General features: G+C 39.3%; 2 protein-coding genes across 2 annotated transcripts in view; one reads left to right on the top strand and one right to left on the bottom strand.

The window, feature by feature from the left end:
• The window catches only part of baiap3 (BAI1 associated protein 3), a 39,115-nt gene extending 34,658 nt beyond the window's left edge, over positions 1-4,457 (bottom strand). Inside the window, exon 1 of the mRNA XM_067570477.1 lies at positions 4,178-4,457. The gene's annotated coding sequence lies outside the window, so the exon portion shown is untranslated. The remainder of the gene's footprint in view (positions 1-4,177) is intronic.
• Positions 4,458-9,940: 5,483 nt separating this feature from the next.
• On the top strand, positions 9,941-23,801 carry usp31 (ubiquitin specific peptidase 31). Its single transcript, XM_067616068.1, has 16 exons — positions 9,941-11,259; positions 11,689-11,820; positions 12,268-12,362; positions 12,469-12,561; positions 12,691-12,826; positions 13,231-13,378; positions 13,477-13,657; positions 13,817-13,928; positions 14,072-14,166; positions 15,317-15,394; positions 16,794-16,923; positions 17,353-17,472; positions 18,798-19,023; positions 19,152-19,310; positions 20,342-20,494; positions 21,885-23,801. Exons 1-16 carry the CDS (start codon positions 10,735-10,737, stop codon positions 23,372-23,374), a joined length of 3,873 nt encoding a protein of 1,290 aa, XP_067472169.1. The 5' UTR covers positions 9,941-10,734; the 3' UTR covers positions 23,375-23,801.
• Positions 23,802-25,646: the final 1,845 nt, after the last annotated feature.

Genomic DNA, 25,646 nt, shown 5'->3' with positions numbered 1-25,646 from the left:
TGGGCTTTGGGGAAACAGTAATAAACATTTTCTAACATTTTATAAACCAGACAGCTGATAGATTAATCGATAATGAAAATAATCTGTAGTTTGAGCCATGATTTGGAGTTTTATTACAGTTTGCTCATTGGGGTCTAATTGACCTGAAACATAAGTAACATCACCGTGTAAGATGACATATTGTACATTTCTTTGTCTTTGATTTACAAAAGGTCTTTGTTTATGTGCAGCCCATGACAAATTAAATATTAAATATTAAAAATGCTTTATTTTCATTTCTGTATTTTGTCATCTTTATCAAATGTGCAAGCCCACTTAGAGCAAAGAGAAGGTCTTGTGTTGGCTGCTAAACAACACTGCATTCATGTGCATTTTGTCAGTGAACATCAGAGGCTGCAGCTTTGCAAGGTGAGAAATTGTTTGCTGTTTCATGCTCTACTGGGTGACTTCTATTTAACAGTGTTAGGCTCTCTTCATGACATCTTTGAAAGGTCCTGCAGCTGAAATACCTGAGGCATATTTGCTCGCTGTGGTAAACAGGGAAAATGTTTTCTGACTTCAAACTATGGTGTCACAGGCAAAAACCCTGCTCAAGCATCACATCATATCCAGTGCATGCAGGCTGGTGAGCAGGGGGACTGTGCTGACAGCTAACAGGCACCGTGGAGCAGCTGTCTCCCTGGTGAACTCATTTCAATTACAGGAGTGGATCTCTCCCAACTGGATTTCACTCTGTCTCAGCCGTCAACCCATAGTGACAAAACGAGTCGACGCGCCGCCGTCGGTGGGGCGCCCACTGCCAAGGAAACACTGTCAAAGCCAAGTAAATGCCTTTCTCGCTACACTGGTGCCGAAGTCGTGCCAGGGAAACACTTGCTCACCAGTGTCTCTCTCCTGTGAGAGCCAATGAGCCCAGCAGCCAAAGGCGCCTTGCTGATAGGGATGGAGTGTCTCTATGGTAACAGCAGAGGAAAAGGAGCTGGTAAATACAGGTAAATGGAATTCTACAAAGGCTAAAAAAAAAAAAAAGACCCTTGATGTTATAATGTGTTCACCTTAACGCAGCAAAACATTACATATACACAGTTCATACTGCCAGTCACAACAGGCCAAAATCTTTCTTACTTCGTCCCCTAACGCAACTGTGAGAGAGACATATATGAAGGGGATTTGCAATCCAGATGCAAATAAAACACTTCCTCACCCACATAGCAGCCCAATCTGCAGATTTCACTCACTGTTGAGGTGTCAATCAGTCCACAGTGATGGATTTCAATGTGACTCATGATCTTGTGCATGTAAACTATTATTCCTGCTTCTCATTGCCTTCGCTTTTGAAGCCTCTAATGTATATGTCAGACAAAAACAAAAAAAAAAACAACAAGAGATAATGTTGCAGATCGATAAAGTAGCAAGGTTTACAATGTCTTCTGCACCAGTGGGTCATTAACAGCCTCAAACAGACACCTCAAGATTAGTCTTTGTGTGTTTTTCAATGCACATTTCTGAGTCATTAGTCTTTGTTGTTGGAGCACTTCTCCAAGTGTCTGTTTGAGCGTGAAAAGCTTCATCCTTTACAGCATTGTTGAGTGTTTCAAACGGGGCGAGAAAGAAAGAGAGGAGGGGGTGGGGGAGACTATGATTTTCTACATTTTTCTTTTTTTTGTTGTTGTCTCATAATCAATGTAATTAGGAGCATCCTCCTGAGTCTACAATGAGTCTACAAAATGAAAGAGAAATATTAACTGTCCTCTCAATTCTCCTTTTATGACGGCAGATTATGTAATTGAATGAAACAAGATGTGCACATTTTGACTTCCATATTCGTCAGAACTTAGCCACATCAGCCCGAGAGAATACTCAAATCATAACTGTGCAGATCACACGGTAGCGTTGCTGGTGTTAGAGAGCATGACTATCATAACCTTTAAGACAAAAACCGAGGGTCTCATCAGCTGGGATATGGATCGGACATCAATGTTATTATGTGAATAACCCTTAGGGACACATTGGCTAGATGGAAACTGCCAGTTCTGTGTCAAATCCTTAACAAGCTGTCCACTTGATTGGGTGTGTAAAAGTGTAGATATTGCTGTGATCTATATCGCATGCACCTAGCCTCTGACCTAAAGAAACAGGAAATCCAGAAACCCAATCTATTCCCAAAAGCTCCTAGAGTCAGTGTTGTCAAGGCAAATGACAGGCACTTTGGCTAAGAAATTGATTGCAAGAGAAAATCCCAGGAATTGACGGTTGTGAGCTTTTTTGTAAAGGGCGTATGCATCACAGCCAAAGCAGCAGAAATCACTGACAGCTACGCACAAAATATAAAACTTAAACAATGCTACAAATCCTTGCCTATTATACCACAGATAATAGAGCCTTTGTCGCCCTGAAAACACTCACTCCAGCAGCAACACTATCGTCAAAAATAGCAGCCACTAAATCTTTATGCCGAGGCAATAAAGCCACCTCCGTAGTTTACGCAAAAACATCAATCTGCATCTACAAGACGATGTGCTACAATACAAGTGATGCTCTGAAGTCATACAACTACTCACACATGCTATAATTAATGGCGTACTTCCGAACAGAACAACTATGTTTGCACAGCGTTGCCATAACCTTTTTATGATGTCTCTTTGAATGTGCTGCGAGAAGAAAACACAGGGGAAAGCTGGCTTCAGCCCAGTCTTTTATAGACAGGGCTATGAGTAATGACCACTGATCTACTGTATAATAATAAGTGCTAATGATTAATTAATGACTAATGGACTCTTGATGATTAGTCTAAAGTGGAGTTATGACCTGTGCCAGGCAGCTTCTTAAGAAAAAAGGAGAAAGTCACACAGAGACAGAAAATTTTAACTATCAAAAAAACCCTCAAAAAACCAAAAAAGATCATTTCTGCAGAATTCAGACATCTATAATAATTTTGTACTACATGGTGAACCAGAGCTAGACGGCAGTCTAATAGAAAAGAAAAGTCTAATTCATGCAGTTAATCAATTATGACACATAATCCTTTTTATTACCCCTTTAATCTGCTGTATTTGTAATTATTGCCAATATTAAAAGCACAGGTAATTTACAGGCTCAGAGTTGCTGTTGCTGTCCTTTGGGGGAAGCTAATTCTAGCTGAGCTATGTCTCTCTCTCTCTGTTTCTCTGAGCTCACTCCACAAGCATCTGCAAAGCATTAGATTGATTTATACACAGTATGAGGCTCAGCAAGCATTATGTGTTAGCTGCTAAAGGGGTCAAAATCGCATCAAGACTAAAAGGTCTTAACTTGCCTTTATCTTCATGAGAGATAAAACTTGTTTTTTTTTTTTTTTTTGGTGAAACTTGGAAAGTGAAGTAAAACAGAGAAGGAACATGCAAGATGTTCGTCACCAGTGCTCTCACCTCTCACCGCAAAAATAATTCATGTCTCCAACAGCAACTTTATGCTTAATCTTTATGTGATGTGATGCTGCTCTGGTGCTCCTGTATATACTGTGTGTTTTAGTGTGTGTGTGTGTGTGTGTGTGTGTGTGTGTGTGTGTGTGTTTTGATACTGGATGGGTGTGGGGCGTTTCTAGCTTTTGAGATGTGCAGAGTAATAGGCTATGTGGCTGGAGAGGGTGTACAAAACCACACAAAAATGGCAAATTCAGTACCTCATAAAAACATGCAACCTAATCCACCTGTTAAGAGTTTTGATAAAACCGACATTATGTGACATTTTACTAGAAAAAAAAGGATTGTCAGAATGTGTGTCTCCCTAAATCTGACCTCACATAGAGCAGCTTCTAAAAAGGTTTCCAATATTGTACATAAAATCTTTATAACTTCTGTGTGGCAGATATCCTTTAGTCCAGCATGTAATTTCTTTACACAATACGTGGAACAGGTCTAATTCACAAGTTGAGCTTTATCATGTCAATCATATGTATATATATATATACATATAATATGGACTATATAGTGTTGTTATCTGGGTATCAAGATAACTTTATCCTCTGTCAAAAGGGCTCAATTCAAAATATTTTCAGCTGCAGGAAAAAAATTCAGATCAACAGGTGCCAATTAATCAGTTGAGTCAGTGCAATTGATGCATGTTTTCTGCTTTATTTCATTCAAACTATAAAGGTATAATTTGTCATGCTGATAAAAAAATGAGAAATCCAGCTCACCTGTGTCTCCTGACAGTTTTCCAGGGTGCAATGTTTTTTTTCTTTTCTTTTTTTTTGCTGCTGCGTGTGTCAGAGTTCCAGTGAATCAAAGCTCTGGTCAAAGCAGCAGGACTCTTCTGTCAACGTGACGCGATCAACTTATGTGAAAACAACGTTTGGGTATTTTTCTTGTGATAGACGACAGACAAAAGCTCATTTTAATCCTTCGAAATGCTTTCCTGAGCTCACGCTTCACCGATGTTCAGCCAAATATGGCCATAGGAAGAGCAGGGATACTTCACTGACCTCGATTAGTGTCGGATATATCGTAGACCGCGAGTTTGACCGAGCGACCCAAAAAGGTGCAGGAGCTAAAAACAAGGAATTTTATAAGGAAAATCTTAGTTTTGACGTATAGAGGTAGGAGCTGTGCGGACAACTGGTTGTTAAAGCCATGTTTTTATAAGTAGTTGTATTGTGTGTAGCCTGGTTGTTGCTGTTTTTGCATTTGTGATCAACTTATTTGTACAGCAAGTCTGTATGTGCTGTTCAAATGTACTGATTATCATTGTCTTGTATCATAACGTGACATGCATGCTAAGTAGTGGCCATGTAAATGTACTGTATGACAATTTTTGCTCCATGTTACATTTATCGTGTCCCCATTATTATTACTGAGATGAACAACAGCAAACAAAATCCATTTTACTTACTTACTTACTTAATGATGTATAAGTAGTTGGATGTTTAGGGCAAGTTTTGGGACATTTTGGGATATGGTTTGTGATTATTCTTTTGCTTTTTGGAGGGAAGCAGTTAATCAAATAGCAAATTAAACAGAATTTGCTATAGAGCACACATTTTCCATTATTCCCATAACCTGAAATATCATCAACTGGTCAAAAGAAGATAAGAGAAGTAATGGTTTCAGTTTTTTATGCTCATATTTTAAGTGTCTTGTTGACATATGCCCCCTACTAAGTCCTACAAGAATTTAATGAAATAAATAACCATCTTAAATTATGTGCAAAACTGACAACCTCAATTTTAAATACACTATACCTAGTCATTTTATTTTTTATTTCGATTTCTATCAGAAAAGTAACACTAAGAATATTCATATTACATATCTGGGTTGCTCAGTACCTGGGATAATTACTTCCGACCAAAAGCACTCGAATGGAACCAGATGTAGGAGTTTACAGAGTGCACTTGAAGGCATCATTTGACTGTTGCTGAGGGATGCCGCCGAGAAAAATCTTCTCGCTGAAAGAGGTAACAGGTTCAGCTGTCAGTCAGGCTGGGTTTCATGTACTTTTACTTTGTTCTGCCTAATTAGCTCATCCGGTGCTTTAAAAATGTCGTTAACATTACTTCAATGGACTAAATCCTGTGTGTCAGTGGACTAAGCAGGAGACCAGTAAACCAGGTATCAGTGTAGTCTATCCTCAACAAACAAACATACACTAATGTGTTAATATGTAAGGGGAACATTTAGTGTTGGCCAATGAAATAACACCTCCTTATAATATTTCATTATTCTTATTAGCCATGAATGAAAGCAGGAGTCAACACTGACCTCTCTTTTACTGTGATTGTTAGTGTTTAAATGATTTATTCATTATGTAACACATTATTTGAAACAATAGCCTAATACCTTTGGATATTTCCATTAAAAAAGACAGATCATCATTAAAGGGACAAGAGTTACCGCCCCAAGAGCCTGTTGTTCACTGTATATGTCCACCATGAGCTACTACAGGTATGTTGAGAACTAAACATGTAATGGTAACCATATTAAACCATTGGACATATTCAATATCCTATCTGAACCACAATTTCCTGTTGATTAATAGAAGATCAAGCGTGGGATTAACATTTGAATAATGGAACAAAAAATGTAATTTCCTTGATGATTCTTGTGCTAAATTGACTCTTGGCTTTGACACCTGTTTTGACAATATGCTGTGTGCCGATGCTTCATTGAATTAAGCTCCTAATATTTACAGCCCATGCAAATACGGTTGAGCAGATGATAAACAGCACTGTGGAGCCCTCTCGTATTATAGGACACATCAGGCATTTTCCTCACTCGTCTGTTTGCACATTAGGACACATGAACGGAGGGGCATGTGCACAAATGCTTTAAATAGGCACAGGAACATTAATTATATGCTCGCAGGGGAGAGGTGCCTCTCTCTAAGCATAGAAATTATTTCACACATGGCTATTATAACAGAGCTGCAGACGGGCACCGTAGTGCAGGACTGACAATCCGAGAATGGAACCCTTCATCACCGTCAACAAAGTCAAAGCTTATCAGCATCCTGCGATTAGAGAGTGTTCCTTATCACTGTTTACCTGCAATAATCTACATGAGGGGCAATTGTGAAGCATTCATTTTACAATGTGAAACAATTCAAATCAATTACGGAGAGTGAAATGTGTTTATAACTCCAAGGTAACGTAAAATCAAATCTTATCTGTTGTGTGAAAACAATGCGACGTTGTGTTGCAAATCTCTGCTGCAAATGCCTGATTTTTTTTTAAAAAAAGAAAAGTTTAGGAGCCTTTTTGGAGCTACTTCACATTCCTGCTAAGGTCAAAACAATACAACACTTCAGTTGTACATGGGGTAAACACTTAAAAGAACATAATAGCTGTAGTTCAGTATTCAAACGGCATCCGACATCCACTGTTTTTCAACACAAAGCCTTAATACTTGATCCTTAACAGGGTCATGATTGGATAATTGCTCATGTTAAGGGCCTGAGTTGTTTGGTGTTTTCTCACCAACGCATGTTAAGAGAGGAAATTTTCTCTTTTGACTGATCCTGAGTGCCTCCTGAGCTGTGAATGAAAAAAACAAAACAAACAAAAAAAAACCCCACACATAACAGTCTGACAGCGAGTTATCAGCTTTCTCTAATTCACTAATGGTGCCAAAAAGAAAAGGGTAGACTCTCCTGTAAATTTTGATATGCTTTGACATCATGTTAAAATCTCAGATAAACCGGAGCAGAAGGCTTTTCCTGCGTTGAGTGATAAGACACATGTGACCCTTTGCCTTGTTTCCATGGACACATCATTAGAGAACTTCCCCAGCTGGCTCCAACTGCTCCAAGTGTCTACGGCGAATAACAAGAGACCAACCCAAGACCAAAACAAAACTGACTTTTAATTCCACATTTACATTTTTTTAAAAAAATAAAATGTCTTCTACTTGTGTATATTTATTTTTTGTATTTTTGATTATTTCCTTTATCGGTTTGTCTCAATTATTTCATCCAATCCTATGAAGACTGTGAAATCACCAATCAATGTCAAGTCACTACATTTAACTGCTCAAAATCATACCGAAGCCTGTCAGAGACATGCTGTATTAACATCTTACTGTTGCAACTTTTAGAGATAGAAGTTATTGATTTCTTCTCTCATGTGTACAATATATACAGTAAGATGATTGACCTCAGTATATTATCCATGAGAAGAGAGGTATATCACATGTTAACACTTTTTCGTTCACATATCTTCAATAAGTAGAAGTTTAGCAGACAGAAAAAGGCTTTAAAAAGTATGAAATGCATGCACAGCCACCCAGTGGTGAGTAGTGAGTATGTAGCCTCGGTCGGTGTTTTTGTATGTGACACATCATCAGTAAAGCTTTTAACGAGGTGCAACACGCAAGTCTAGATGTGTTTTACAAGAAAACCACATTAACTCCTGTGATATCATTACATTCTTTCAAATCAATGCTTGAAATGGAAGCACGACCTGAGCGACCCTGTCCCATCTGAGCTTCCTTGGACTGTGTCATGTACATATAACAGCAGCTCATCTGCAGCATGTGATGGACATCACAGCACTCGTCAACACAAAATAATTGTCACTTAATGTTCTTATCCGCAAACACTTATCTGTGTAGTTATTGACAAGTCCGACAGCACTTTTTCTCCTGCACACTTCTTTTCACTTGAGTAATTACATGCTGATTCAAGGGAGAACCATCACATTATAGGCGTATTTACAATATGTTGCATTGATTATGCCTTTGATATTAGAGAAGGTCAAACTTTGGCTTCCAAGGAATTACAAGAGATGACAAAACCCATATGTAGAAGTGCATACAGGTACAGCAGGAATATAGCATTACTTAAGGCAGTTTCAACATTAGTATTAGTCACCTCACATGATATTCTAACACTACAGCATCAATATGACGTCCTACGCTAAGCAGCATAAAAAACTACACAACGTTTTTTAACACTGGCATCATTAAATTTCCCATTTTCTCCTCCCACTAACCTGACAAAAGAAACTTGTTATATCATCTGTCCAGATGGATGATTCATGATTAAAATACTCACAGTGTTATTGCTCTTTCAAACTCAATTTCACTTTATTTAATCATACCTGCCCGGCCACTGAAGCAACAATATTCTTACCATTTTGTTTCAGGCTAAGATCTTTAATGACATGGATATACAAAGTGTATCATGAGTCTTTATTCAGACACATACCATACACACACATTATTATAGCATGACTGTACTACACCCACACACATGCAAACATACACACACCACCTGATAACATTACTGTATTAAGGGACTCAAATAATTAGACATATTCGCATACACATGTGGGCACATTGTCTCCCTTTCTGTCTCTTTTTCTCTTCCCGTGCTCTTTGTGCCTCCCTCAGGTAGAGGAGGGAACTGACCAGAAGCAGTGATATGATGACTTTATTCTTACTTTTTTCTTATTTTTGTTTTGTTTTAATACATTATGTCTTTATTATCATGGTGATCCTTGATTACACATCTGATCTTTTGTAAATTTCACCTCCTGGTACGTTATCACCTCCCTCAAAACATAAATTCCTTTTAAAAGAAACATCATTAAGAAGTGAATCCTCCACAGTTTCAGTCAGTAGGAGGTTCAGCTGTAAAAAAAAAAAAAAAAAAAAGCATAATCAAGGTTGATATAGATGCTGTATCACAATATGAACCCTTCAAGTCAAAAGCAGAAACAAATCTTTAAAAAGTGGGTTTTGAGCTGGCATAATTGGTGGTCTTCAAAACAGTTTGAAATGGGAGAAATGCTAATGATTAGGAGAGTCAGACTAATACTTATGCACTGGTTTAACATTCAGGGAACAGCTCACACCACACAGAGTGCATCTTACAAAAGTATTGAAAGCATAATGAATCTAATTTTAGAATTATTCAATGGATAAGTAATGCAAAAGCCAAAAACTCTGGGTATTTGTGATGCCAACCTCAGCTCTACATCTGCTGCTGAAATTAAGAAAATATATCTGAGTCTATATTTGCATGGAGAATAATGTATGCAATGTTATAGTCCTACTCATGAAATAAACCCTGTGGATATGTTTAGTCATGATTCTGGTTAAAAATGTGTGGCATACTTGCTTCCTTAACGTGATGCAGAGAACATTTGATAATTTATCAATATATAGAATTAAATTATTGCCAATTACAATTGTTGGCTGGTTCTTAACTCACAGACGGCTTCATTAGGTATACCTGTGCAATCTAAAGCAATCCAATACAATAGCTCTGCCATGAAATATACATCTGTGAAGCTTATACATTTCCAGTTTTTGTTGACATTGTCAGAAAGTTGATAATTCTACCCTATGTTTATTATTGACGTCGTAATGGGTGGTGGTGGTGGTGGTGTACTGCAGTGCTTTATATTGAATGGTGTTCCTAATATTTTGTCCCCCTCATCTATGTTAATGGAGTGGACAAAATATTAGGAACACTTTTGTGGGCGGTGAGTGTATGTTGTGAACTACTCAAAAGAAACAAGGTTGGCGGATAAACTTTTATTTTACAACCAGGCTGCTGCTGTAACTCCGGTCCGGCAGGTGGCGGTAATGCGCCTGTAAACTGGCTCAGCAGCTGCCAACACAAACAACACGAAGAAGAAGAAGTAGAAGGATTCTGCTATTTGGTAGCTTAGCCCGAATGTGCCTCCAAATATGTGAGAAATGTGAGGTTAACCACATTTCTGACACACTCTCTGCTTTGAACGCCATTAGCTGCATACCATGGCGGACTGTCACTTTCTGTTGGAGTTGGACATCTCGGCTGAACTGGACTGTCGCGGTTTCTGTGGCTCTTGTTGTTATTGTAGCTAGCGTTAGCATTAGCTAAATCAGCCAACACTGCTGTTTTCGTTCTCAGAAGAGCCGATGTTGATTCACTGCTGCGGGACAGTAAACCGCAAAAGCAAGGCAACTCCGGAGCAAGTTGCAGACAGAAACAACTGACATTAGCAATGTTGATTTAGGCAAGGTTATAACTTAGTTAATTAGTGAAATTAAACATCTAAGTTAACGCTGTTACCGTTGCATACTGTAGGGAGAGCCACCTCAGTTAAAATGTTATTAGTTATCAGAAGGTTAGCTAACTCACCTATCGCTGCCAGCAGCAAGAGTTTGCTGTCTACATGTTTTGAGATGGAGCAGCAGATTGCAAGCCGCTGAGGTGTTTCTGGCTCTGCACTACACATCTGTCTGAGTTTGGACGCCTGTGAAAAGGGAAATCATGTCTTGCAAAGCCGCAACCAAGGACAAGAAGTCGAGCTTCAGCAAGAAGCTGTTCAGGCGAGGCTCTGTGCGCTCTGTGGGCAGTTTCATGAGCAGAGTCCTGAGGACACTATCAGCGTTATCCCACTTTGGATCTGAAGTGCAAACCGAGGATGACAAAGATGATGGAGGATTTTCCACGTTTAAATCTGGAAACAAGGATGTGCCCATGGATGATGGGGACCTCGGGGGATTCCTGTCCGGAGAGAGAATTCCTGGAGTGTCCGGTCTGAAAAACCACGGGAACACCTGCTTCATGAATGCAATCCTGCAGTGCCTCAGTAACACTGAACTCTTTGCTGAGTACCTCGTTTTGGAGCACTATAAGGACGATGAGCTGAATGAGGACAAACCAAAGACAAATGGTGTACATCTGCAGAAGAAGGGTCCCCTGGCCAAAGGAGAGGTTACAGAGCAACTGTCAGGACTTGTGCGGGCTTTATGGACATTTGAGTATACCCCTCAACATAGCAGGGACTTTAAGGTAAGAGCGGCATGGATGATGCAAGGCGAGATAGTGTCAGAAGTGGACTGACACTGTGCTTTTATAATCAGTGTTTATCAAGGAAAAATCTAAATGGCAACATACAGTAGACATGTAGAAAAGGATTTATTTTTTGTTATGTTGGTGCTTCTTCAGATAAGCCATTATGATAAACATCTAGTAGATATTTAAAGTACCTTTTAAGTTTTGTATTTTGTTATTGGTTCTGATTTTAGAAGCATAAGTGTGCATGTAAGAAGGTATAAGAAGTTAAAAAATTATCTTACCAAACTGCCACACAAATGAAGTTAAAGATCTGCAGTTAATGAAACTCAACTGACACACACATTTTGGGTAATTTAAGTATAAACAGTGACTTCGGCCTTGCACACATTGTAACTTTTTGGTCATGCATATTTTTTTTTGCAGAACGCTGTGTCAAAAAATGCCACTCAGTTTAAAGGGAATGCTCAACATGATGCTCAAGAGTTTCTTCTGTGGCTGCTGGACAGAGTGCACGAGGACCTCAACACAGTCCCCAACAGCAGGCCTGCTATAAAGGTGAATTTAACGCATTTACTGGTGCTGGAATGGACATTTTCTGGTGTTTTTTATTGAAAAATGCTCAGTGTATGTGGCTCACCAGTAGAAACCTGGATTTTTAATGTATAAAAGAAATATTTGGCAATTTAAATCACATTATCAGTATAAAAATCTAAATGGGATATTTCCCTTGTATTGCTCAGCTGTGCAGTTGGTGGGATCTGGAAAGCTGAAGTGCTTAAATTATTCTGGTCACTCTTAGTGTATCTTACCAACAGACTGCATTCAGGGTCTAGCTAAGCCAGACTTGCCTTGTCTTGCTTCTGTTTGATCCTCATGAATTAGTCAATAATAACAGAGTATAAGGAGGCCGTATGGCTTTCAAAGTAGCTTATGCATCCTGATAGACCGGCATTATTTATGACTTATTAATCTGACTAATAAAACTTGCATGTGTTTGTTCAGCCACCTATTGAGGAAGACGATCAAAGCCTTGAGGGGCCGTCTCCTCCTCTCTCAGCTGGGTCGTTTGTACAAGAACTGTTTCAGGCTCAGTACAGGTAAGCTTTACATCTAATAAAAACTTCTGTGTTCTGTTAGTATTGTCACATTATGTATCTGGTACATTGAGAGGTTTATTTTTTTAAATTTTTTTTGTCCCAACAGGTCTTCTCTCACCTGCCCACATTGCCAAAAGCAGAGCAATACATTTGATCCCTTCCTCTGCATCTCCTTACCCATCCCACTACCACACACACGGTGAGTAATAGCCTTAAACTTATACTTTATGTTGCTCTTATAGGTATAATAAATGTAAATCATAGCTTTAAAGCAGGAAAAACACCGCCAGCATAGTAAACTGTGTTACCTTTTTTTTTTTTTTGCCAGGCCCCTGTATGTGACAGTGGTCTACCAGGGGAAGTACTCTCACTGTATGAGGATTGGAGTTGCGGTGCCCCTCAACAGCACTGTCTATCGCCTCAGAGATGCTGTGTCACGTGAGACCAAGATCCCAATGGACCAGGTGCTATTTCTGTCTCTTACCAGCTCAGGGTCTGCCACAGTGAGACTGTATTACAGTCACACAATGTTAGCTCAACACTCTTTAAGCCAGTTCTACCTCTGAGCAGTAGTTTGTTATACGCCCAGTTTTTTTAATAGAGTGAATGTGATACGTAGTTAAGAGAGTAACACATTTATAAACACATTTGTCCTCAGGGCTGCAACAGCTGGGTGCCAACGTTAATGAACAATGACATGATGAAAATGCCACGAGAGTACATGTAAATGACAGTTAAGGGGGGGCATAAGGAGGGATGTTGTGATGTTTGTGTTGTTTTTGGAATAAAACAGTAGAAACACTTGAAGAAATTAAGACACTATTAGTGTTACACATCGTTAAATTTCCTTTCTTATTCCCTGTTTCAGTTTGTTTTGACTGAAATGTACTATGACGGCTTTCATCGTTCATTTTGCGACGACGACGACGATCTTGACATCATTCAAGAGAGCGATTCCATCTTTGCCTTCGAGACACCAGAGACGTTTAAACTGGAAAACATACGCACAAAAAGAGGTAACTCATATCGAATATTTTTTGGAATATTATACTTTCTTTTACACATAAATTAATACAAAGGAAACTATCAAGACCTGTCTTTCTACCTTTCGCAGGAAGTCTTCTGGCAAACCTAAATCATAACAACTTGAAATATGGGACAGAAATCAGCAGGACTCCATCTTTCATGCAGGGGGCCATGACTCCTGTTACTGCATCACCCAATAAAAACCTGGGACCAGAGAAAATGATCCTTTTGGTGTGTAACAGAGCTTGTTCCGGCCACCAAGGAAAGAGGTACAGCAACTTCAAATATTTTCCATCCTTAGATGCCACCATGTCTTCTGTCTTTCTTATGACTGTATAACCTTTTTTTTCATGTTCATGTCAATAAGAAATATTAGAATGTCATTGCAACACAGTATTATACAGCTAACGGTGCCTATGTTGTTTTAGGTTCGGTCTTCCTTTTGTACTGTACATGGAGCGCACTGTGACCTGGGATGCTCTGCAGAAAGAGATCCTGGAGAAAATGCGTCATCTTTTGAGACCCGGGGTTTACATTCAGGTAGGAAGATTACAAACGTGAAAGCATCTCAATTATTTCTAGTGATATTACATAGCGACAGGAATTCCTTTCTTTCAGATTATGTTAGTAAATAGAAAATATCGACTGCGGTGTGTTTTATGTTACTACGTCTCTGGGTGCAGGTGGGACCTTTCAGTCTCCGAGTGGTCGGCGTCGTTGGTATCACCTACCTCCTTCCTCAAGACGAGCGACCACTGTGTCACCCAACTGTGGAAAGGTCAGCGCTGCTATTTTATATATCTGTTAACTGCTTCATTAGAGCTGGGTGTTATGATGTAAAATGTATATTATGGTAAATCTTGAGCGATATGTCATTTTTTGAGGGTTTTTTTTGGCATTTTACTGTTGCATAAAAATACTGTATTACTTTACTGGAGCCCATTTGCATCTGCATATTGATACTGAATCAGATTCTTTCAGCTTTGGACGAGATTTTACTTTATTTCCATCTTTTTTTCTTTTTTTTTACCTCTTCCTGTGAAGCAAGTACAGGCAGAGTCAAATGTTTCATCCACTGTGTTGCAGGCAAGGAAATACAGTCCTTACTAGGATTGAAATTGGAAGATATTTGAAACCAAATCATGGAATCAGATAGTTTGTAGTAGAGTAACACGGTCATTTTAGCAAAACTATACATCCGTTTTAAGAGGGTGAATTTTTTATGCCTAACTAAGTCTTTTAAAAAGTGTTTTTCAAACCTTAATGTCAGCGACATTGTCACTGTTTGCATACGTGCACGCAAACGTTGAGACAGGCATGACGTTGGTTAATAGGGGTGAGGTCAAGATTGTATCACTCCTCTCGTTAAATCTTATTTTTACAAACATGCCCCATCACTTCTGTTCCTTCTCAGGCCTGGTTAGCTGACGTGCCCTGACATGATTTTGACTGTTTGTTAAAATGCCAGTTTATCAAGTTTGGGTTGTAGCCTGCATGACTTCATAATAATAAAACAAGCCACAACAGTGTTGCTCAATAAAGACGCATGAATCAAAGAGAAATCACAGTTGTTTTTGTCACTGCTGTGATTGATAAATGGGTCCTTAGAGAGCTGAATGTCTTTAAATATATACTTGTTTATTATGTACACAGTTCTATAACCTTAACAAAATATGTTTCAACTTTTAACTTACGTCTGTTTTTCAAGAATAAACTGAATTATTTCTTCTTTTTTTTTCTTGTATTGGATAAACACGTCCTGCACTTTGTCTTAAATTGCACATAATTGCACATGTAGCACACAGCTTTACCCAGCACTGACTTCTCACACTTGCCTGCAATTACATAACTTAAGGGGTATAATCTAATTTAAATTTAACCTGCTTAAATATGTCATGTGTTTTCTACTCTTTCTATTTTCACCGTAGAGCGTACAAGTCCTGTGGACAGGGGGGGCCGCCACATGTGAAGATTGTGGTCGAGTGGGACAAAGAGACCAAGGACTAGTGAGTGAAAAAGATTAATATTTACTGGGGTTCTTTGCTCCGTCCGTTTTTGTTTTGCCTTTGCTTTGCACAGACTAAACAAATGCCACCTTTTGACATTTGTTTGCAGTAATCTTTATTGGGAACAATATATTGAATTTCAAAAAGCTGGACTGTTTGTTGCAAAACTGTTAGTCTGGGAGACCAAATGACATTTGATTAAACAATGGAACTGGTTCAACCACTGATTTTAATAACTCGTCAGTTGCTTTGTAGATATGGCATTTAATGTGTAATTTTCTAGAATTTTAATTGAAAGCCATTTATTTACTAAGGCTAATAAGATTTGTCTTGTAAGCAATTATGTAGAAAGCACAATTGATGACTTTTGAATGCTAAAAAATTTATGAAAAAATATGCCTGAACATTGCAGCTGTGTGTGTGTGTGTCAGCCATGAGAGAGACGAGAAGTAAGAAACAAACGTTATCACGCACTGAATCAAAGTATCGGTGGGCCCTGATAGGACGGCCAAAAACCTTACCGAGGTTTGACCCTTCATTGCTAAATCCTCGTTTTCACAACCTGACATTCCTGCTTGCCAGTCACTAAGATAAACTCACTCAAGCATCACCACACCTTCATCTGTCAGTTAAGGACACAATTTTGCAGGTGAAGGTGTGGTAACGTCTGAGAGTAATTGAAGGTGACAGTCGTTAAACCGCGCAGGACTTCTGAAAAGACTAACTGTCAAGTTCAGCAGCACTTCAGTCTTAAACTGAGCTATTATACAAGACTCACCCTCTCTCGAGGCCCTTCAGTGTAGATCCCTCCCAACATTTTTCTCTAACTGCTATTCTTCACACTATTTGCTTTTGAAAAATAAACTTACTAAATCTACTAACAGATGTGCTTAATTTGAAACAGTTGTGTTTTTTAAACCAAGTAAACACCAGAGTCTGTAGTCCCAACTACACAATCAACAAAACGTCTGCTCAGTCGCCTCACTTAAGCTAATTACTGTCGTGTGGTGAAGACACATACACACCCGTTGGTAGTCAAATAGAAGTCACATCTTGATCAGAAGTCATGTGTTGATGACAAGTTTACTTTTTAATCAATTTTCCAAGTCGGCTCCAAAGCATATGCAGGAAATTCCTTACAAACCTGTAAACGTTTAAGTTTGTGAAGCTGTTCTCAACCTTTTTTCTGTGTTTTAATACATAGACAATACATCATAAGACCAACTGGTATTCTGTGTTAAACAATCACATCAACCTCTGACATTTCAGTGAGCTTAATTAAATATTTTAGTTCGATATAGAAAAACAATTTCACCAAAATCACAAAGCAGATCCTATGATCCTCACATGACGACGTCGGCGAATGAATGGACGACTGTGCTTTATTTCCCCCCCACAGTTTGTTTGGACACACCGAGGAAGAGTACATCCCTGACGCCGAGAGTGTTTATCTGCACAGGGAACAGCATCATCAGCCGCAGGCCTGCACCCTCGCTCAGTGCTTCCAGCTCTACACGAAGGAGGAGCAGGTAACAGCGCACATACATAAACACACAGTCGATTACTGCTCTGTCAGTAGTTTGACATTAGCTAATAAATAGATTTGCTTTGGCACATGTCAGTGATAAGTATATTTTGAAATATAGCCTCACATTTGTCTCCTCCCCACGGGTTTATTATTCTTGATCTGAAGTTTGAAAAGCCTTTCACTCACTGTGGTTTTGCCGGGTATTTGACTCCTAATGCTATGTTTGGAATAAACTAGAAATTCTAAGCAAAGACCTACATATACATTGTGGTTTGACTTGCTTGCGACTGCTCTAAGAGGAGAATAGAGAGGAAAAACTCAGGGCCTCATCCTGTGTGAGGCCTATTTTATAAGCAGTGTGGTCGGAGCTTGTCCTTGATGGGCGCTGTTTTGTGCTGTGTGTGTGTGTGTGCGTGTGTGTGTGTTTCAGCTGGCCCCAGACGATGCCTGGCGCTGTCCCCACTGCAAGCAGCTGCAGCAGGGCCGCATTAAGCTCAGCCTGTGGACGCTGCCGGATGTGCTCATACTGCATCTCAAGAGGTTCAGACAGGTATATTTCAGCTCATCTCCACACAGATCAGTAGAAATCACTGTTCAAATACTCTCTGATTGTCAAGAGCGAGAAGGACTTGCTCTCCTTAATCTGTGTTTATTGGATTTGAAGTAAATGTTGGAATTCTGAAGTTTAGAGCCGGGTATCAAATCTCAGTGCTTTTTTTGGCACGCTGATGGGATGAACTGATTAGATTTTGGTGGTCAAAGGTCACTGTGACCTCTAAAAACACATTTTTGGACATAACTCAAGAATTCATAAGCTAATTATGACAAAGCTTCACACAAATGTCTAATAGGATAAAATGTGATGACATTTTATATCCAAAAGGACAAAGATCAACTTTACTGTTTTGGAAAAAAAATCTTTTCTGGCCATTATTTAACGCCATAACTCAGAAACAGAAGGGGAGATTGTGACCATATTTCACATTTGGTTGGATACTGAATTGGTGACACTAATGTGATTGTGTAAATCTTCTGTGCTGCCGGGTTGAAGATGTGTGTGTGAACCATCTGTGTTTTAGAATTTGAAGCTTCTGTGCAGCAACATCCATATCTGAAGCTTTGTGTGCTGTCGTGGCTACAACTTTATGTTCTATCAGAATCATCCTTATTGGCCAAACATGTGAACACATAAAAGGAAAATACACATAATAACTTTTATTAAATTCCTTCAGAGGCTTCACTACAAATATTATGAGTCCGGACAGACTTGGATGCAACTTAACTGGTTGGCAGAGACATACAACCGCACAGCGATATTTCTAGTTTAAGATAAAATGCAGAAATTCCCTTGTTCCAGCTTCATAAATGTGAATATTTTCTGGTTTCTTTTATCCTTTTATGATAGTAAGCTGAATATCTTTGGGTTGTGGACTGTTGGTTGGGACAAAACAAGACATTTGAGGTTGCATCTTGGGCTTTGGGAAACAGCGATCGACATTTTTAACCATTTATTTATTAGTCGGTAATGAAAATAATCATTAGTTGCAGCCCTAGATGAGACATTTCCTGATTTACAATCAACATTTGGTCAGTTTATTTTAGCAAAGTTCTTCATTTGTTTATATGTTTACTTCTCAAAGTACTTAAAGGTAATGAAAAGTTGTTTATCTGTACTGGTCATGTTTGCACTAATATTGAAAAAACTTCAAGCCCCACTTGATGTGTTTATTAATTTCATTTTATTTTCTGATGCTTACATCATTTATAGGTTAGGCAAAATGTATTTTAATCTCCAATAAACTGAAAAAGGAAAATGTATCACTGCTGCAACCACTAAGTGAGCTGCTAATGTGTATGTCGTTCCCTCTCTCTCAGGAGGGGGATCGGAGGGTGAAGATGCAGAACATGGTGAAGTTCCCGCTGATGGGCATGGACATGGCACCTCATGTGGTTAAAAGAAGCCAGAGCAGCTGGAGTTTACCTTCCCATTGGTCACCATGGAGACGACCGTACGGCCTGGGAAGAAACCCTGATGACTACCTGTACGACCTGTACGCTGTGTGCAACCATCATGGGAATATGCACGGAGGCCACTACACAGGTAACACATGTAGCAGTTAATATAAAGGCTGTATGTGAAAATGATCAGGATGTAGGAGAATTAGACTGTGTAGTCATGTGTTCGTCATCTATTTTCAACTCGTTCTTCCCTTTGCTTTGTGCTCACAGCTTACTGTAAGAACTCCATTGATGGTCAGTGGTACTGCTTTGATGACAGTGAGGTTTCACCAGTAGCTGATGATGACGTATGTCAGCAGACGGCCTATATACTGTTTTACCAGCGCAGGACTGCTATTCCCTCCTGGTCAGCCAACAGCTCTGTTGCAGGTCAGTGTTCATCTCTCGTTGTGTGTCTACCTGATGTATTTAGAAATGTAAATCATATTTTGAGGAAGGTGGAGTTTTATTGCAGTGTTTACATTAACATTGTCATGTATTTGTAGTAACTGTTACATCCAGACTGGTTGCAGTGACGCACACATCTGGTTGCAGCATCCAAAAGTCTCCGCTCCCTTCTAGTCTGATTTATTTTTATTTTTAATCAGGCAATTTGAGAATATCCATTTATTTATTCATAATAAATGAACCCGTGTACACAATTAATTGGCGCCTAGATCTCTGGAGCCAGAAGCATTTCAGAATCTCCTTTCCCTGCGGACATAAACTCACACTACAGATATCAATTACACCAAAATAAGCCCACCCGCCTACTCAAAACGTCTTCCCCGAGAGTGTAATTCCACTGATGTGAATTTTATCATTTTTATCTATGTCGGAATGCAACCTGAAATTGGTCCAGAAAAAAACCTTCAACCCTCAAGGGGAAGCCTCAAATCTACTAACCGACCACAGAGACCAGCTTTTAATTTAACCTTTTTCAGATAACACATGGAGTTAAACCATTTTTAACTCACTCCATTTCTCTCTTTTTTCTCCTGCATATTTAGATATTAGATGTTCACAGCCAATTTGCAGAAGATACACATGGTTTCTGTATGATCTCATCAAACACAGACATGGCAAGGCAAAAGAAATAAATTTGTACTAACGATGCCAGGGTGAGGAAATTTTCCCACTGGTTAATAAACTCGTTAATAAACCAGTGTTACCAGTTACACCGGACATTTTACAAGATATTTGTCGATGATGCTCAATATCTTTAGAGCTGTTACTTTGATCTGTAACATTAAATCTTTAGTTTAGATCTTCCCCTTACTGTGACGGCAGCCTTCAGCAACCGACTCAGACCTTTTTGGGGGTTTTCTTATCATATTATTTGAATAAAAAAACTGGGTAATATGCTTTATTGTGGCTTTCAAAGTTTGTAGAAACTGGAATTTTTATTGTCTTTAACACAGGTTCCACCAGTTCGTCCCTGTGTGACCACTGGATCAACAGGTTGCCTGGTAGTAGGCCTGCTAGCTTGGCCTCTGGAGCCTCATCCAGACGCACTTCACTGGCTTCACTGGCTGAGTCAGTAGAGTTTCCTGGAGAACGTAGTGAAGATGATGGTGAGACGATGCTCATATTTATATGCTTTTAATTAATACAGTTTTACCAGCTTGTAATTCTTTGTTGTGATGCCTTTATGTACATTTTTAGTATATGCAGCAAGTCTTCTGACTCATGTTGATGTTGCAAAAGCACAAAGTTTAGAATTGCTTATGATTTTAAACTCTTGTTTTTTGATTATTCATTCACAAGATGAAACTAGACCTTTTTTCATCTATCTATAGACCTAAGTGGCAAAATGAAAACAGACTAAATGGCTTCAAAGAGACAGCTTTGCTTTCATTGTATTTCGGTGTATTCCACCTTAAGATTAGCAACACAAACCTTTGTACCAAGAGTGTAACAGTTAAAACTTAGTGTAATAGTTCAAATGCCAATCTGTAACCTCACACATGGGGTGAATACAAAGTGAGTCAGACGTTGGCTCGGGCTGCTGTTTGTGGTTAATATAAATGTAGGATCTCTGTTACTCTCCAGAGTGCAGGATCAGCAGCCTTTCAAATAATGTGGCCAGCTAAACTAGTACTTCACTCTAGTTTCCACAGATCTGACTATGGATAATGCTTCCAAATTATGTGATGCAGTGTAATGTATTTTAATATATTTCCTGTTTTTCAATACTTACGTGTTTCAGTGCTCAGATCATTAAATTGTGGCATCAGTTCTCATTATAATAGTAAAGTTGTAGGCAGGTTGTAGTAGGTTTACACAACTTACATAAATGTACAGGGTGGTGGTCAGTTCATCATCAATTTAGTTAGATGACAACCTAAAAATAACAAGATTAATTAACTGTATGGGATTTACTGTGTGAAAATAGCACCTCTTTAAAAGTTAATGTTTTATTTTATAAAAGTGCTTACATGTTTTATGATTTTAGTAGAGGTGAGCTTTATTTCAGGCAGAGGTTCCCCTCAGTTATAAAAAAAAAAATTGTGTGAAACCCTGATGATATTCATGTCACTATAGAGGTGCATCAGTGAAAGAGTAAATTAATTAAAGCTATTCATATAGCTCCAGGTACTTCATAAATACAATGTTAACCCAAAGGCCAAAATGGTGAATAGAAGGAAATTAAATAGGCAGAAATTATGCAGGCAAAACTGTGACTAATTCATTTAATACAACATTTAAATATTGATGCCTGTATAAAAACAAAATGTGATTGGGTCATCATAATTAAAATTAAAATAGTACTGTATAATCTGCAAAACTTAATTTATGGAAGAAGAATGAAAAGCAGTATGACGGTTTGTCCTGTTTTGTGCCTTTTGTATGCCAGACTGTATGAGTTTATTTTATTAGTTGCATATGGAAGCTGAGTTCAGGGTCTTCAGCACTTCCCGAACAAGAATTAAATCTCTTCCTGAAATGTTTCCTTGTTTTAAGGAGGATTCTCTGTCCGCCCTTTTGTGAGGAGCATTCAGCGTCAGAGCTTGTCCTCCAGGTCGTCCATCGCTAGCCCTTTAGCCTTCAGCGACAGCGGGATAAAGCCCTCTTGGTCTCTGTCTGCGAAGCTGCACATGAGATCCAACTCACCCTCACGTTTCTCCCTCGACTCTCGATGTTCACCTCCTCTGGAGAGGATAGGTGAGGCCTGTGATGACAAAGTCTCCACGTCCTGTTTTGGCAGCTACAGTAGACATGAGCGCTACTTTGGCAGCAGGACTCCCTCGTCTATGACGGAGAGCAACTTCAGTGACCAGGACAACAATAAAAGGTTCCTAGACATGATATACTGTAGGGCTCCCACTCCAGTGGAAAAGAAGACCACCAAAAATGAGCCAACTGAAAACAACAACCAGATTACAGCTATAGACCAAAACATTCTCCCCACCCAAGCTACTCCCTCCAAAGAACAGAAACGCAAAAGCAGTATCGTAGGGTTTGCCTCAAAGGCGGAAAGCACAGGCTCCACAAAGACCTCCAAAGTGGAGCAAGAGAAAACCTCCAAGAAACGTTTGTGCTCAACCCTTAAGACTTCCACTTCTGAGACGTCTTCCAGTACACCTGTGAAAGGCAAAAAGGTGAGCAATACTAAAGAGAAGAGTGTCAGTGCCAAGAAAAGCACTTCCACACCCAGTGGGACTCCCTCCAAAACAAAGGAGTCGACTCAACTTCTAGAGGCAACACCACAACATAAGCCATGTGTGCGCTCCACACCACAGTCCTCAGCTTCTCCTTCTCCAACTGCAAAGAAGAGCTCCAGCGTCACTGAGAAGATCTCCACGAGCAGTCGGAAAAGACTGGTAGAAAGGAGCTACAGCAGAGATTCTATGCACACTAGCCCTCTGGTCGACAATCTCAGAGGAAGCTCTGTAGCCCGCTCTACCCCGTCTAAGACTGGAGAAAGCAACCGGCCTGAGAGGAGATCTGTGAGGAGCTCCAGCAGCAGCTCTTCTGTCACGAGCTTGCGCTCACCCAGCGTATCCACTAGAGACCTGCAACGTAGCAGCAAATCCGAGGAAAAAGGGTTGTCTTTCTTTAAGAGTGCCCTTCGACAAAGGGAAAGCCGCCGGTCGGCTGATTTAGGAAAAAGCACCTTGCTTGCCAAAAAGGCCTCAGAGAGGACGTGCAAGCAGAACGGACAAGCCAAGGACATCAGTGGTGATAACGGAAAGAAAGGAGACGCTGTGTCATCACAGACATCTTTAGAGACTCATGGAGGTGAGACAAAGACCGAGACAAAGGAGTCTTCCAAGCCCTCCAGCTCTCTCAGTCGCACTCTGTTACATGTAGGCAAGTCCAAGTCTTCCACTTCTGAAGTAAGTCTTAAGTCTCCCTCAAACGGGAAGAAGCCTCTAGAAAGGATGGCATCTTCCCGAAAGCTGTCATCAAGCATGCAATCTCCTGCACGTACAACACAGAGGCCTCAATGATATATCCATAGTAGTTATATTACATAATGCAGCTATTTTCTTTGTGCCTAAGTTTCAGTGAGCACTAGATGTATTTGTACAGGGACACATTTTTTGATGTTGTGGTAGCACACTGGCATCAGATGCGTACGGTGCCTTTTGAGGTTTGAATATAGGCAACCAGCTTTGATTATTTTTAGCTGTACAGGATAAAAAGCAAAGATCTTTTTGTCATTTGGATATTTTGGGTGCCAAACAATTTGCCGCCTGGAATGCTGCTAATTTCATATTGTCCATGTATCATGTATTGTTACCAATTACAGCTTTGAGCATAAGCAAGTTTGGTACGAGTGAGAAAATTGAGTGCAGGGTAATAACTTGACACCTTAGCTGTTTTCTGGCATTGAGGATACATAAGTGTGGCACGTGTATTCAGTTCATCTGTACAGCACGAATATGAGTAGTTTGCTTGCTAAACATTTTTTAGACATTTTTTAAATACACGTTGCAAAAATTAAGTGGTAAGAAGTATTTTCAGTTTGCACCAAAAAGACTAGTAAATATTGTCTAGTAATATTTTAAGCTAGATCCTGTTATAAAAGCTGGTTGTTGCTGTTTCAACCTCACTGTTATCGTTTAAGCATCTTAATCGGTAGAGAGTATGGCACCTTAACATAAGAAATAGTCTCTGGACAAATACTGAAACTCAGTTGATATGCTCACACGCACATATACTGTATACACACACAAAAGAGTTTCATTCCGAAATAATTGTGGCAAAGTGTTCATAGTAGTTTTCATAGATTGATTTGAGCTGATCAAATTGACCACTAATAAGTAAAAACCTTCAATCTGTTTTTCCATCTTTTCTCACACACCTAATGCATTGGTTAAAGGGGCCCATATGAGCGCTTTTTGTCAAAAGCTACGGAGGAACAGTCATTTGTAGATTAAATGTACTGATTTAGTTATTTCACATGCTTCATGTCTTGGTAGTATCTTGGATCGTTAGGGAGATGAAAAGACAGATGAGGAGTTTACTTTAAACTTCTTGATTATGACCATTAAAAGAATCGAAATACAAAGGTGATGGCAGGCCCTTGACCAAAACAGAAAAAAGATTTGCAGTGAGAAAAAATTAGAATTGGTACACAAACTGAGACAAGTTTTCAGATCTTTTAAAACTTTATTTTTGTTTAAATACTAGTAGTTTTATGATAGAAATGTATTTTATTAAATGCTTATTGAAATTAAGTACTTTTTTCTTAAAAGGATGGTGCGTTTTGGAATGAAACCCTTTAAAATCAAAGTATATAAATATATACACGTATATATATAGATGTGTCTGTATCATAGACTGTATATAAAGATAGACGACATGACAGCTCCCCAAAAGTGGAGCCAAAACATCTCGATCGCCCCCTGGTGGCTGGCTGCAGTATAGGTCATAAGTCCCGCCCCCTCCATGTTAGCGGATGGGACCTAAGCCAAACATTAAAAAATCAAAATTCATGTCAAATAGATTTTTCCCAAAGATGGTTTCCATCATTTTAGGTAATTATTATCACGCTGACATTTGTTCAAATGCTCATTTTTCTGATAAGTTTGTTTTAATTGGTTATTGGTTCATATAAAAAGGAGTGTGATGTCATGATTGACAGCTGTGACAGTCACTCTCAAAGGTGACAGCTGAGGGGGTGTGTCCTGCAGGCCGTCATCCTGCCACCTGACTCTACTGCACAGGCTGGTTGCAAATGACATCATAAGCAAGAAGCCAGCTCCCAGAAACAAGATATTTTGGCTTCACTTTTGCATAGGGGCAGGAAGTAGAGACACGTCATCCATCTTTATATACAGTCTTTGGTCTGTACAGAAAGTATATAGTATATACTCATCTTTTCGTTTCCATGAGCAAGATGAAAATGATCTTAAGCGCCTTTCGATAAAGAGGCAAAGTCCCTCTCCTTCCACTGTCCCCCATGGGACCTTTTTTCAGAAAAAAATGTGTACAGTAGTCAAAGACAAGAGACAATTTTTTGATCCAGTTTGAATTGTGCCATGAATTACACAAAAAAAGTTATGTGTAAAAATAGTAAAGGACCATTTAGTTTTGTGTGAAACCGCTCAGTGAACTACATCCCTCGTCTCGCACAATATACATCACCAACACCAACATGATGCAGTAACTTTATTGTCATTGTGCAAACACAGTTAAATTCCAATTGCGTCAACCTCAAATGGTGCATTAGTATTTAAGACTTCACACATACACATAACAACATGGCTGTCACTT

Source organism: Thunnus thynnus, chromosome 17, assembly GCF_963924715.1.
Source record: "Thunnus thynnus chromosome 17, fThuThy2.1, whole genome shotgun sequence".
Lineage (NCBI taxonomy): Eukaryota > Metazoa > Chordata > Actinopteri > Scombriformes > Scombridae > Thunnus > Thunnus thynnus.
Note: the sequence above shows the minus strand (reverse complement) of the source record. Positions and strands in the feature narration are given on the sequence as shown.

Excerpts from the sequence above, each read along its gene's own strand:
- usp31 (XM_067616068.1), top strand. The coding sequence starts at position 10,735 with ATGTCTTGCAAAGCCGCAACCAAGGACAAGAAGTCGAGCTTCAGCAAG. Across the intron at positions 11,260-11,688 it reads AACATAGCAGGGACTTTAAG|AACGCTGTGTCAAAAAATGC; the intron begins GTAAGAGCGGCA and ends TTTTTTTTGCAG. Across the intron at positions 11,821-12,267 it reads ACAGCAGGCCTGCTATAAAG|CCACCTATTGAGGAAGACGA; the intron begins GTGAATTTAACG and ends GTGTTTGTTCAG.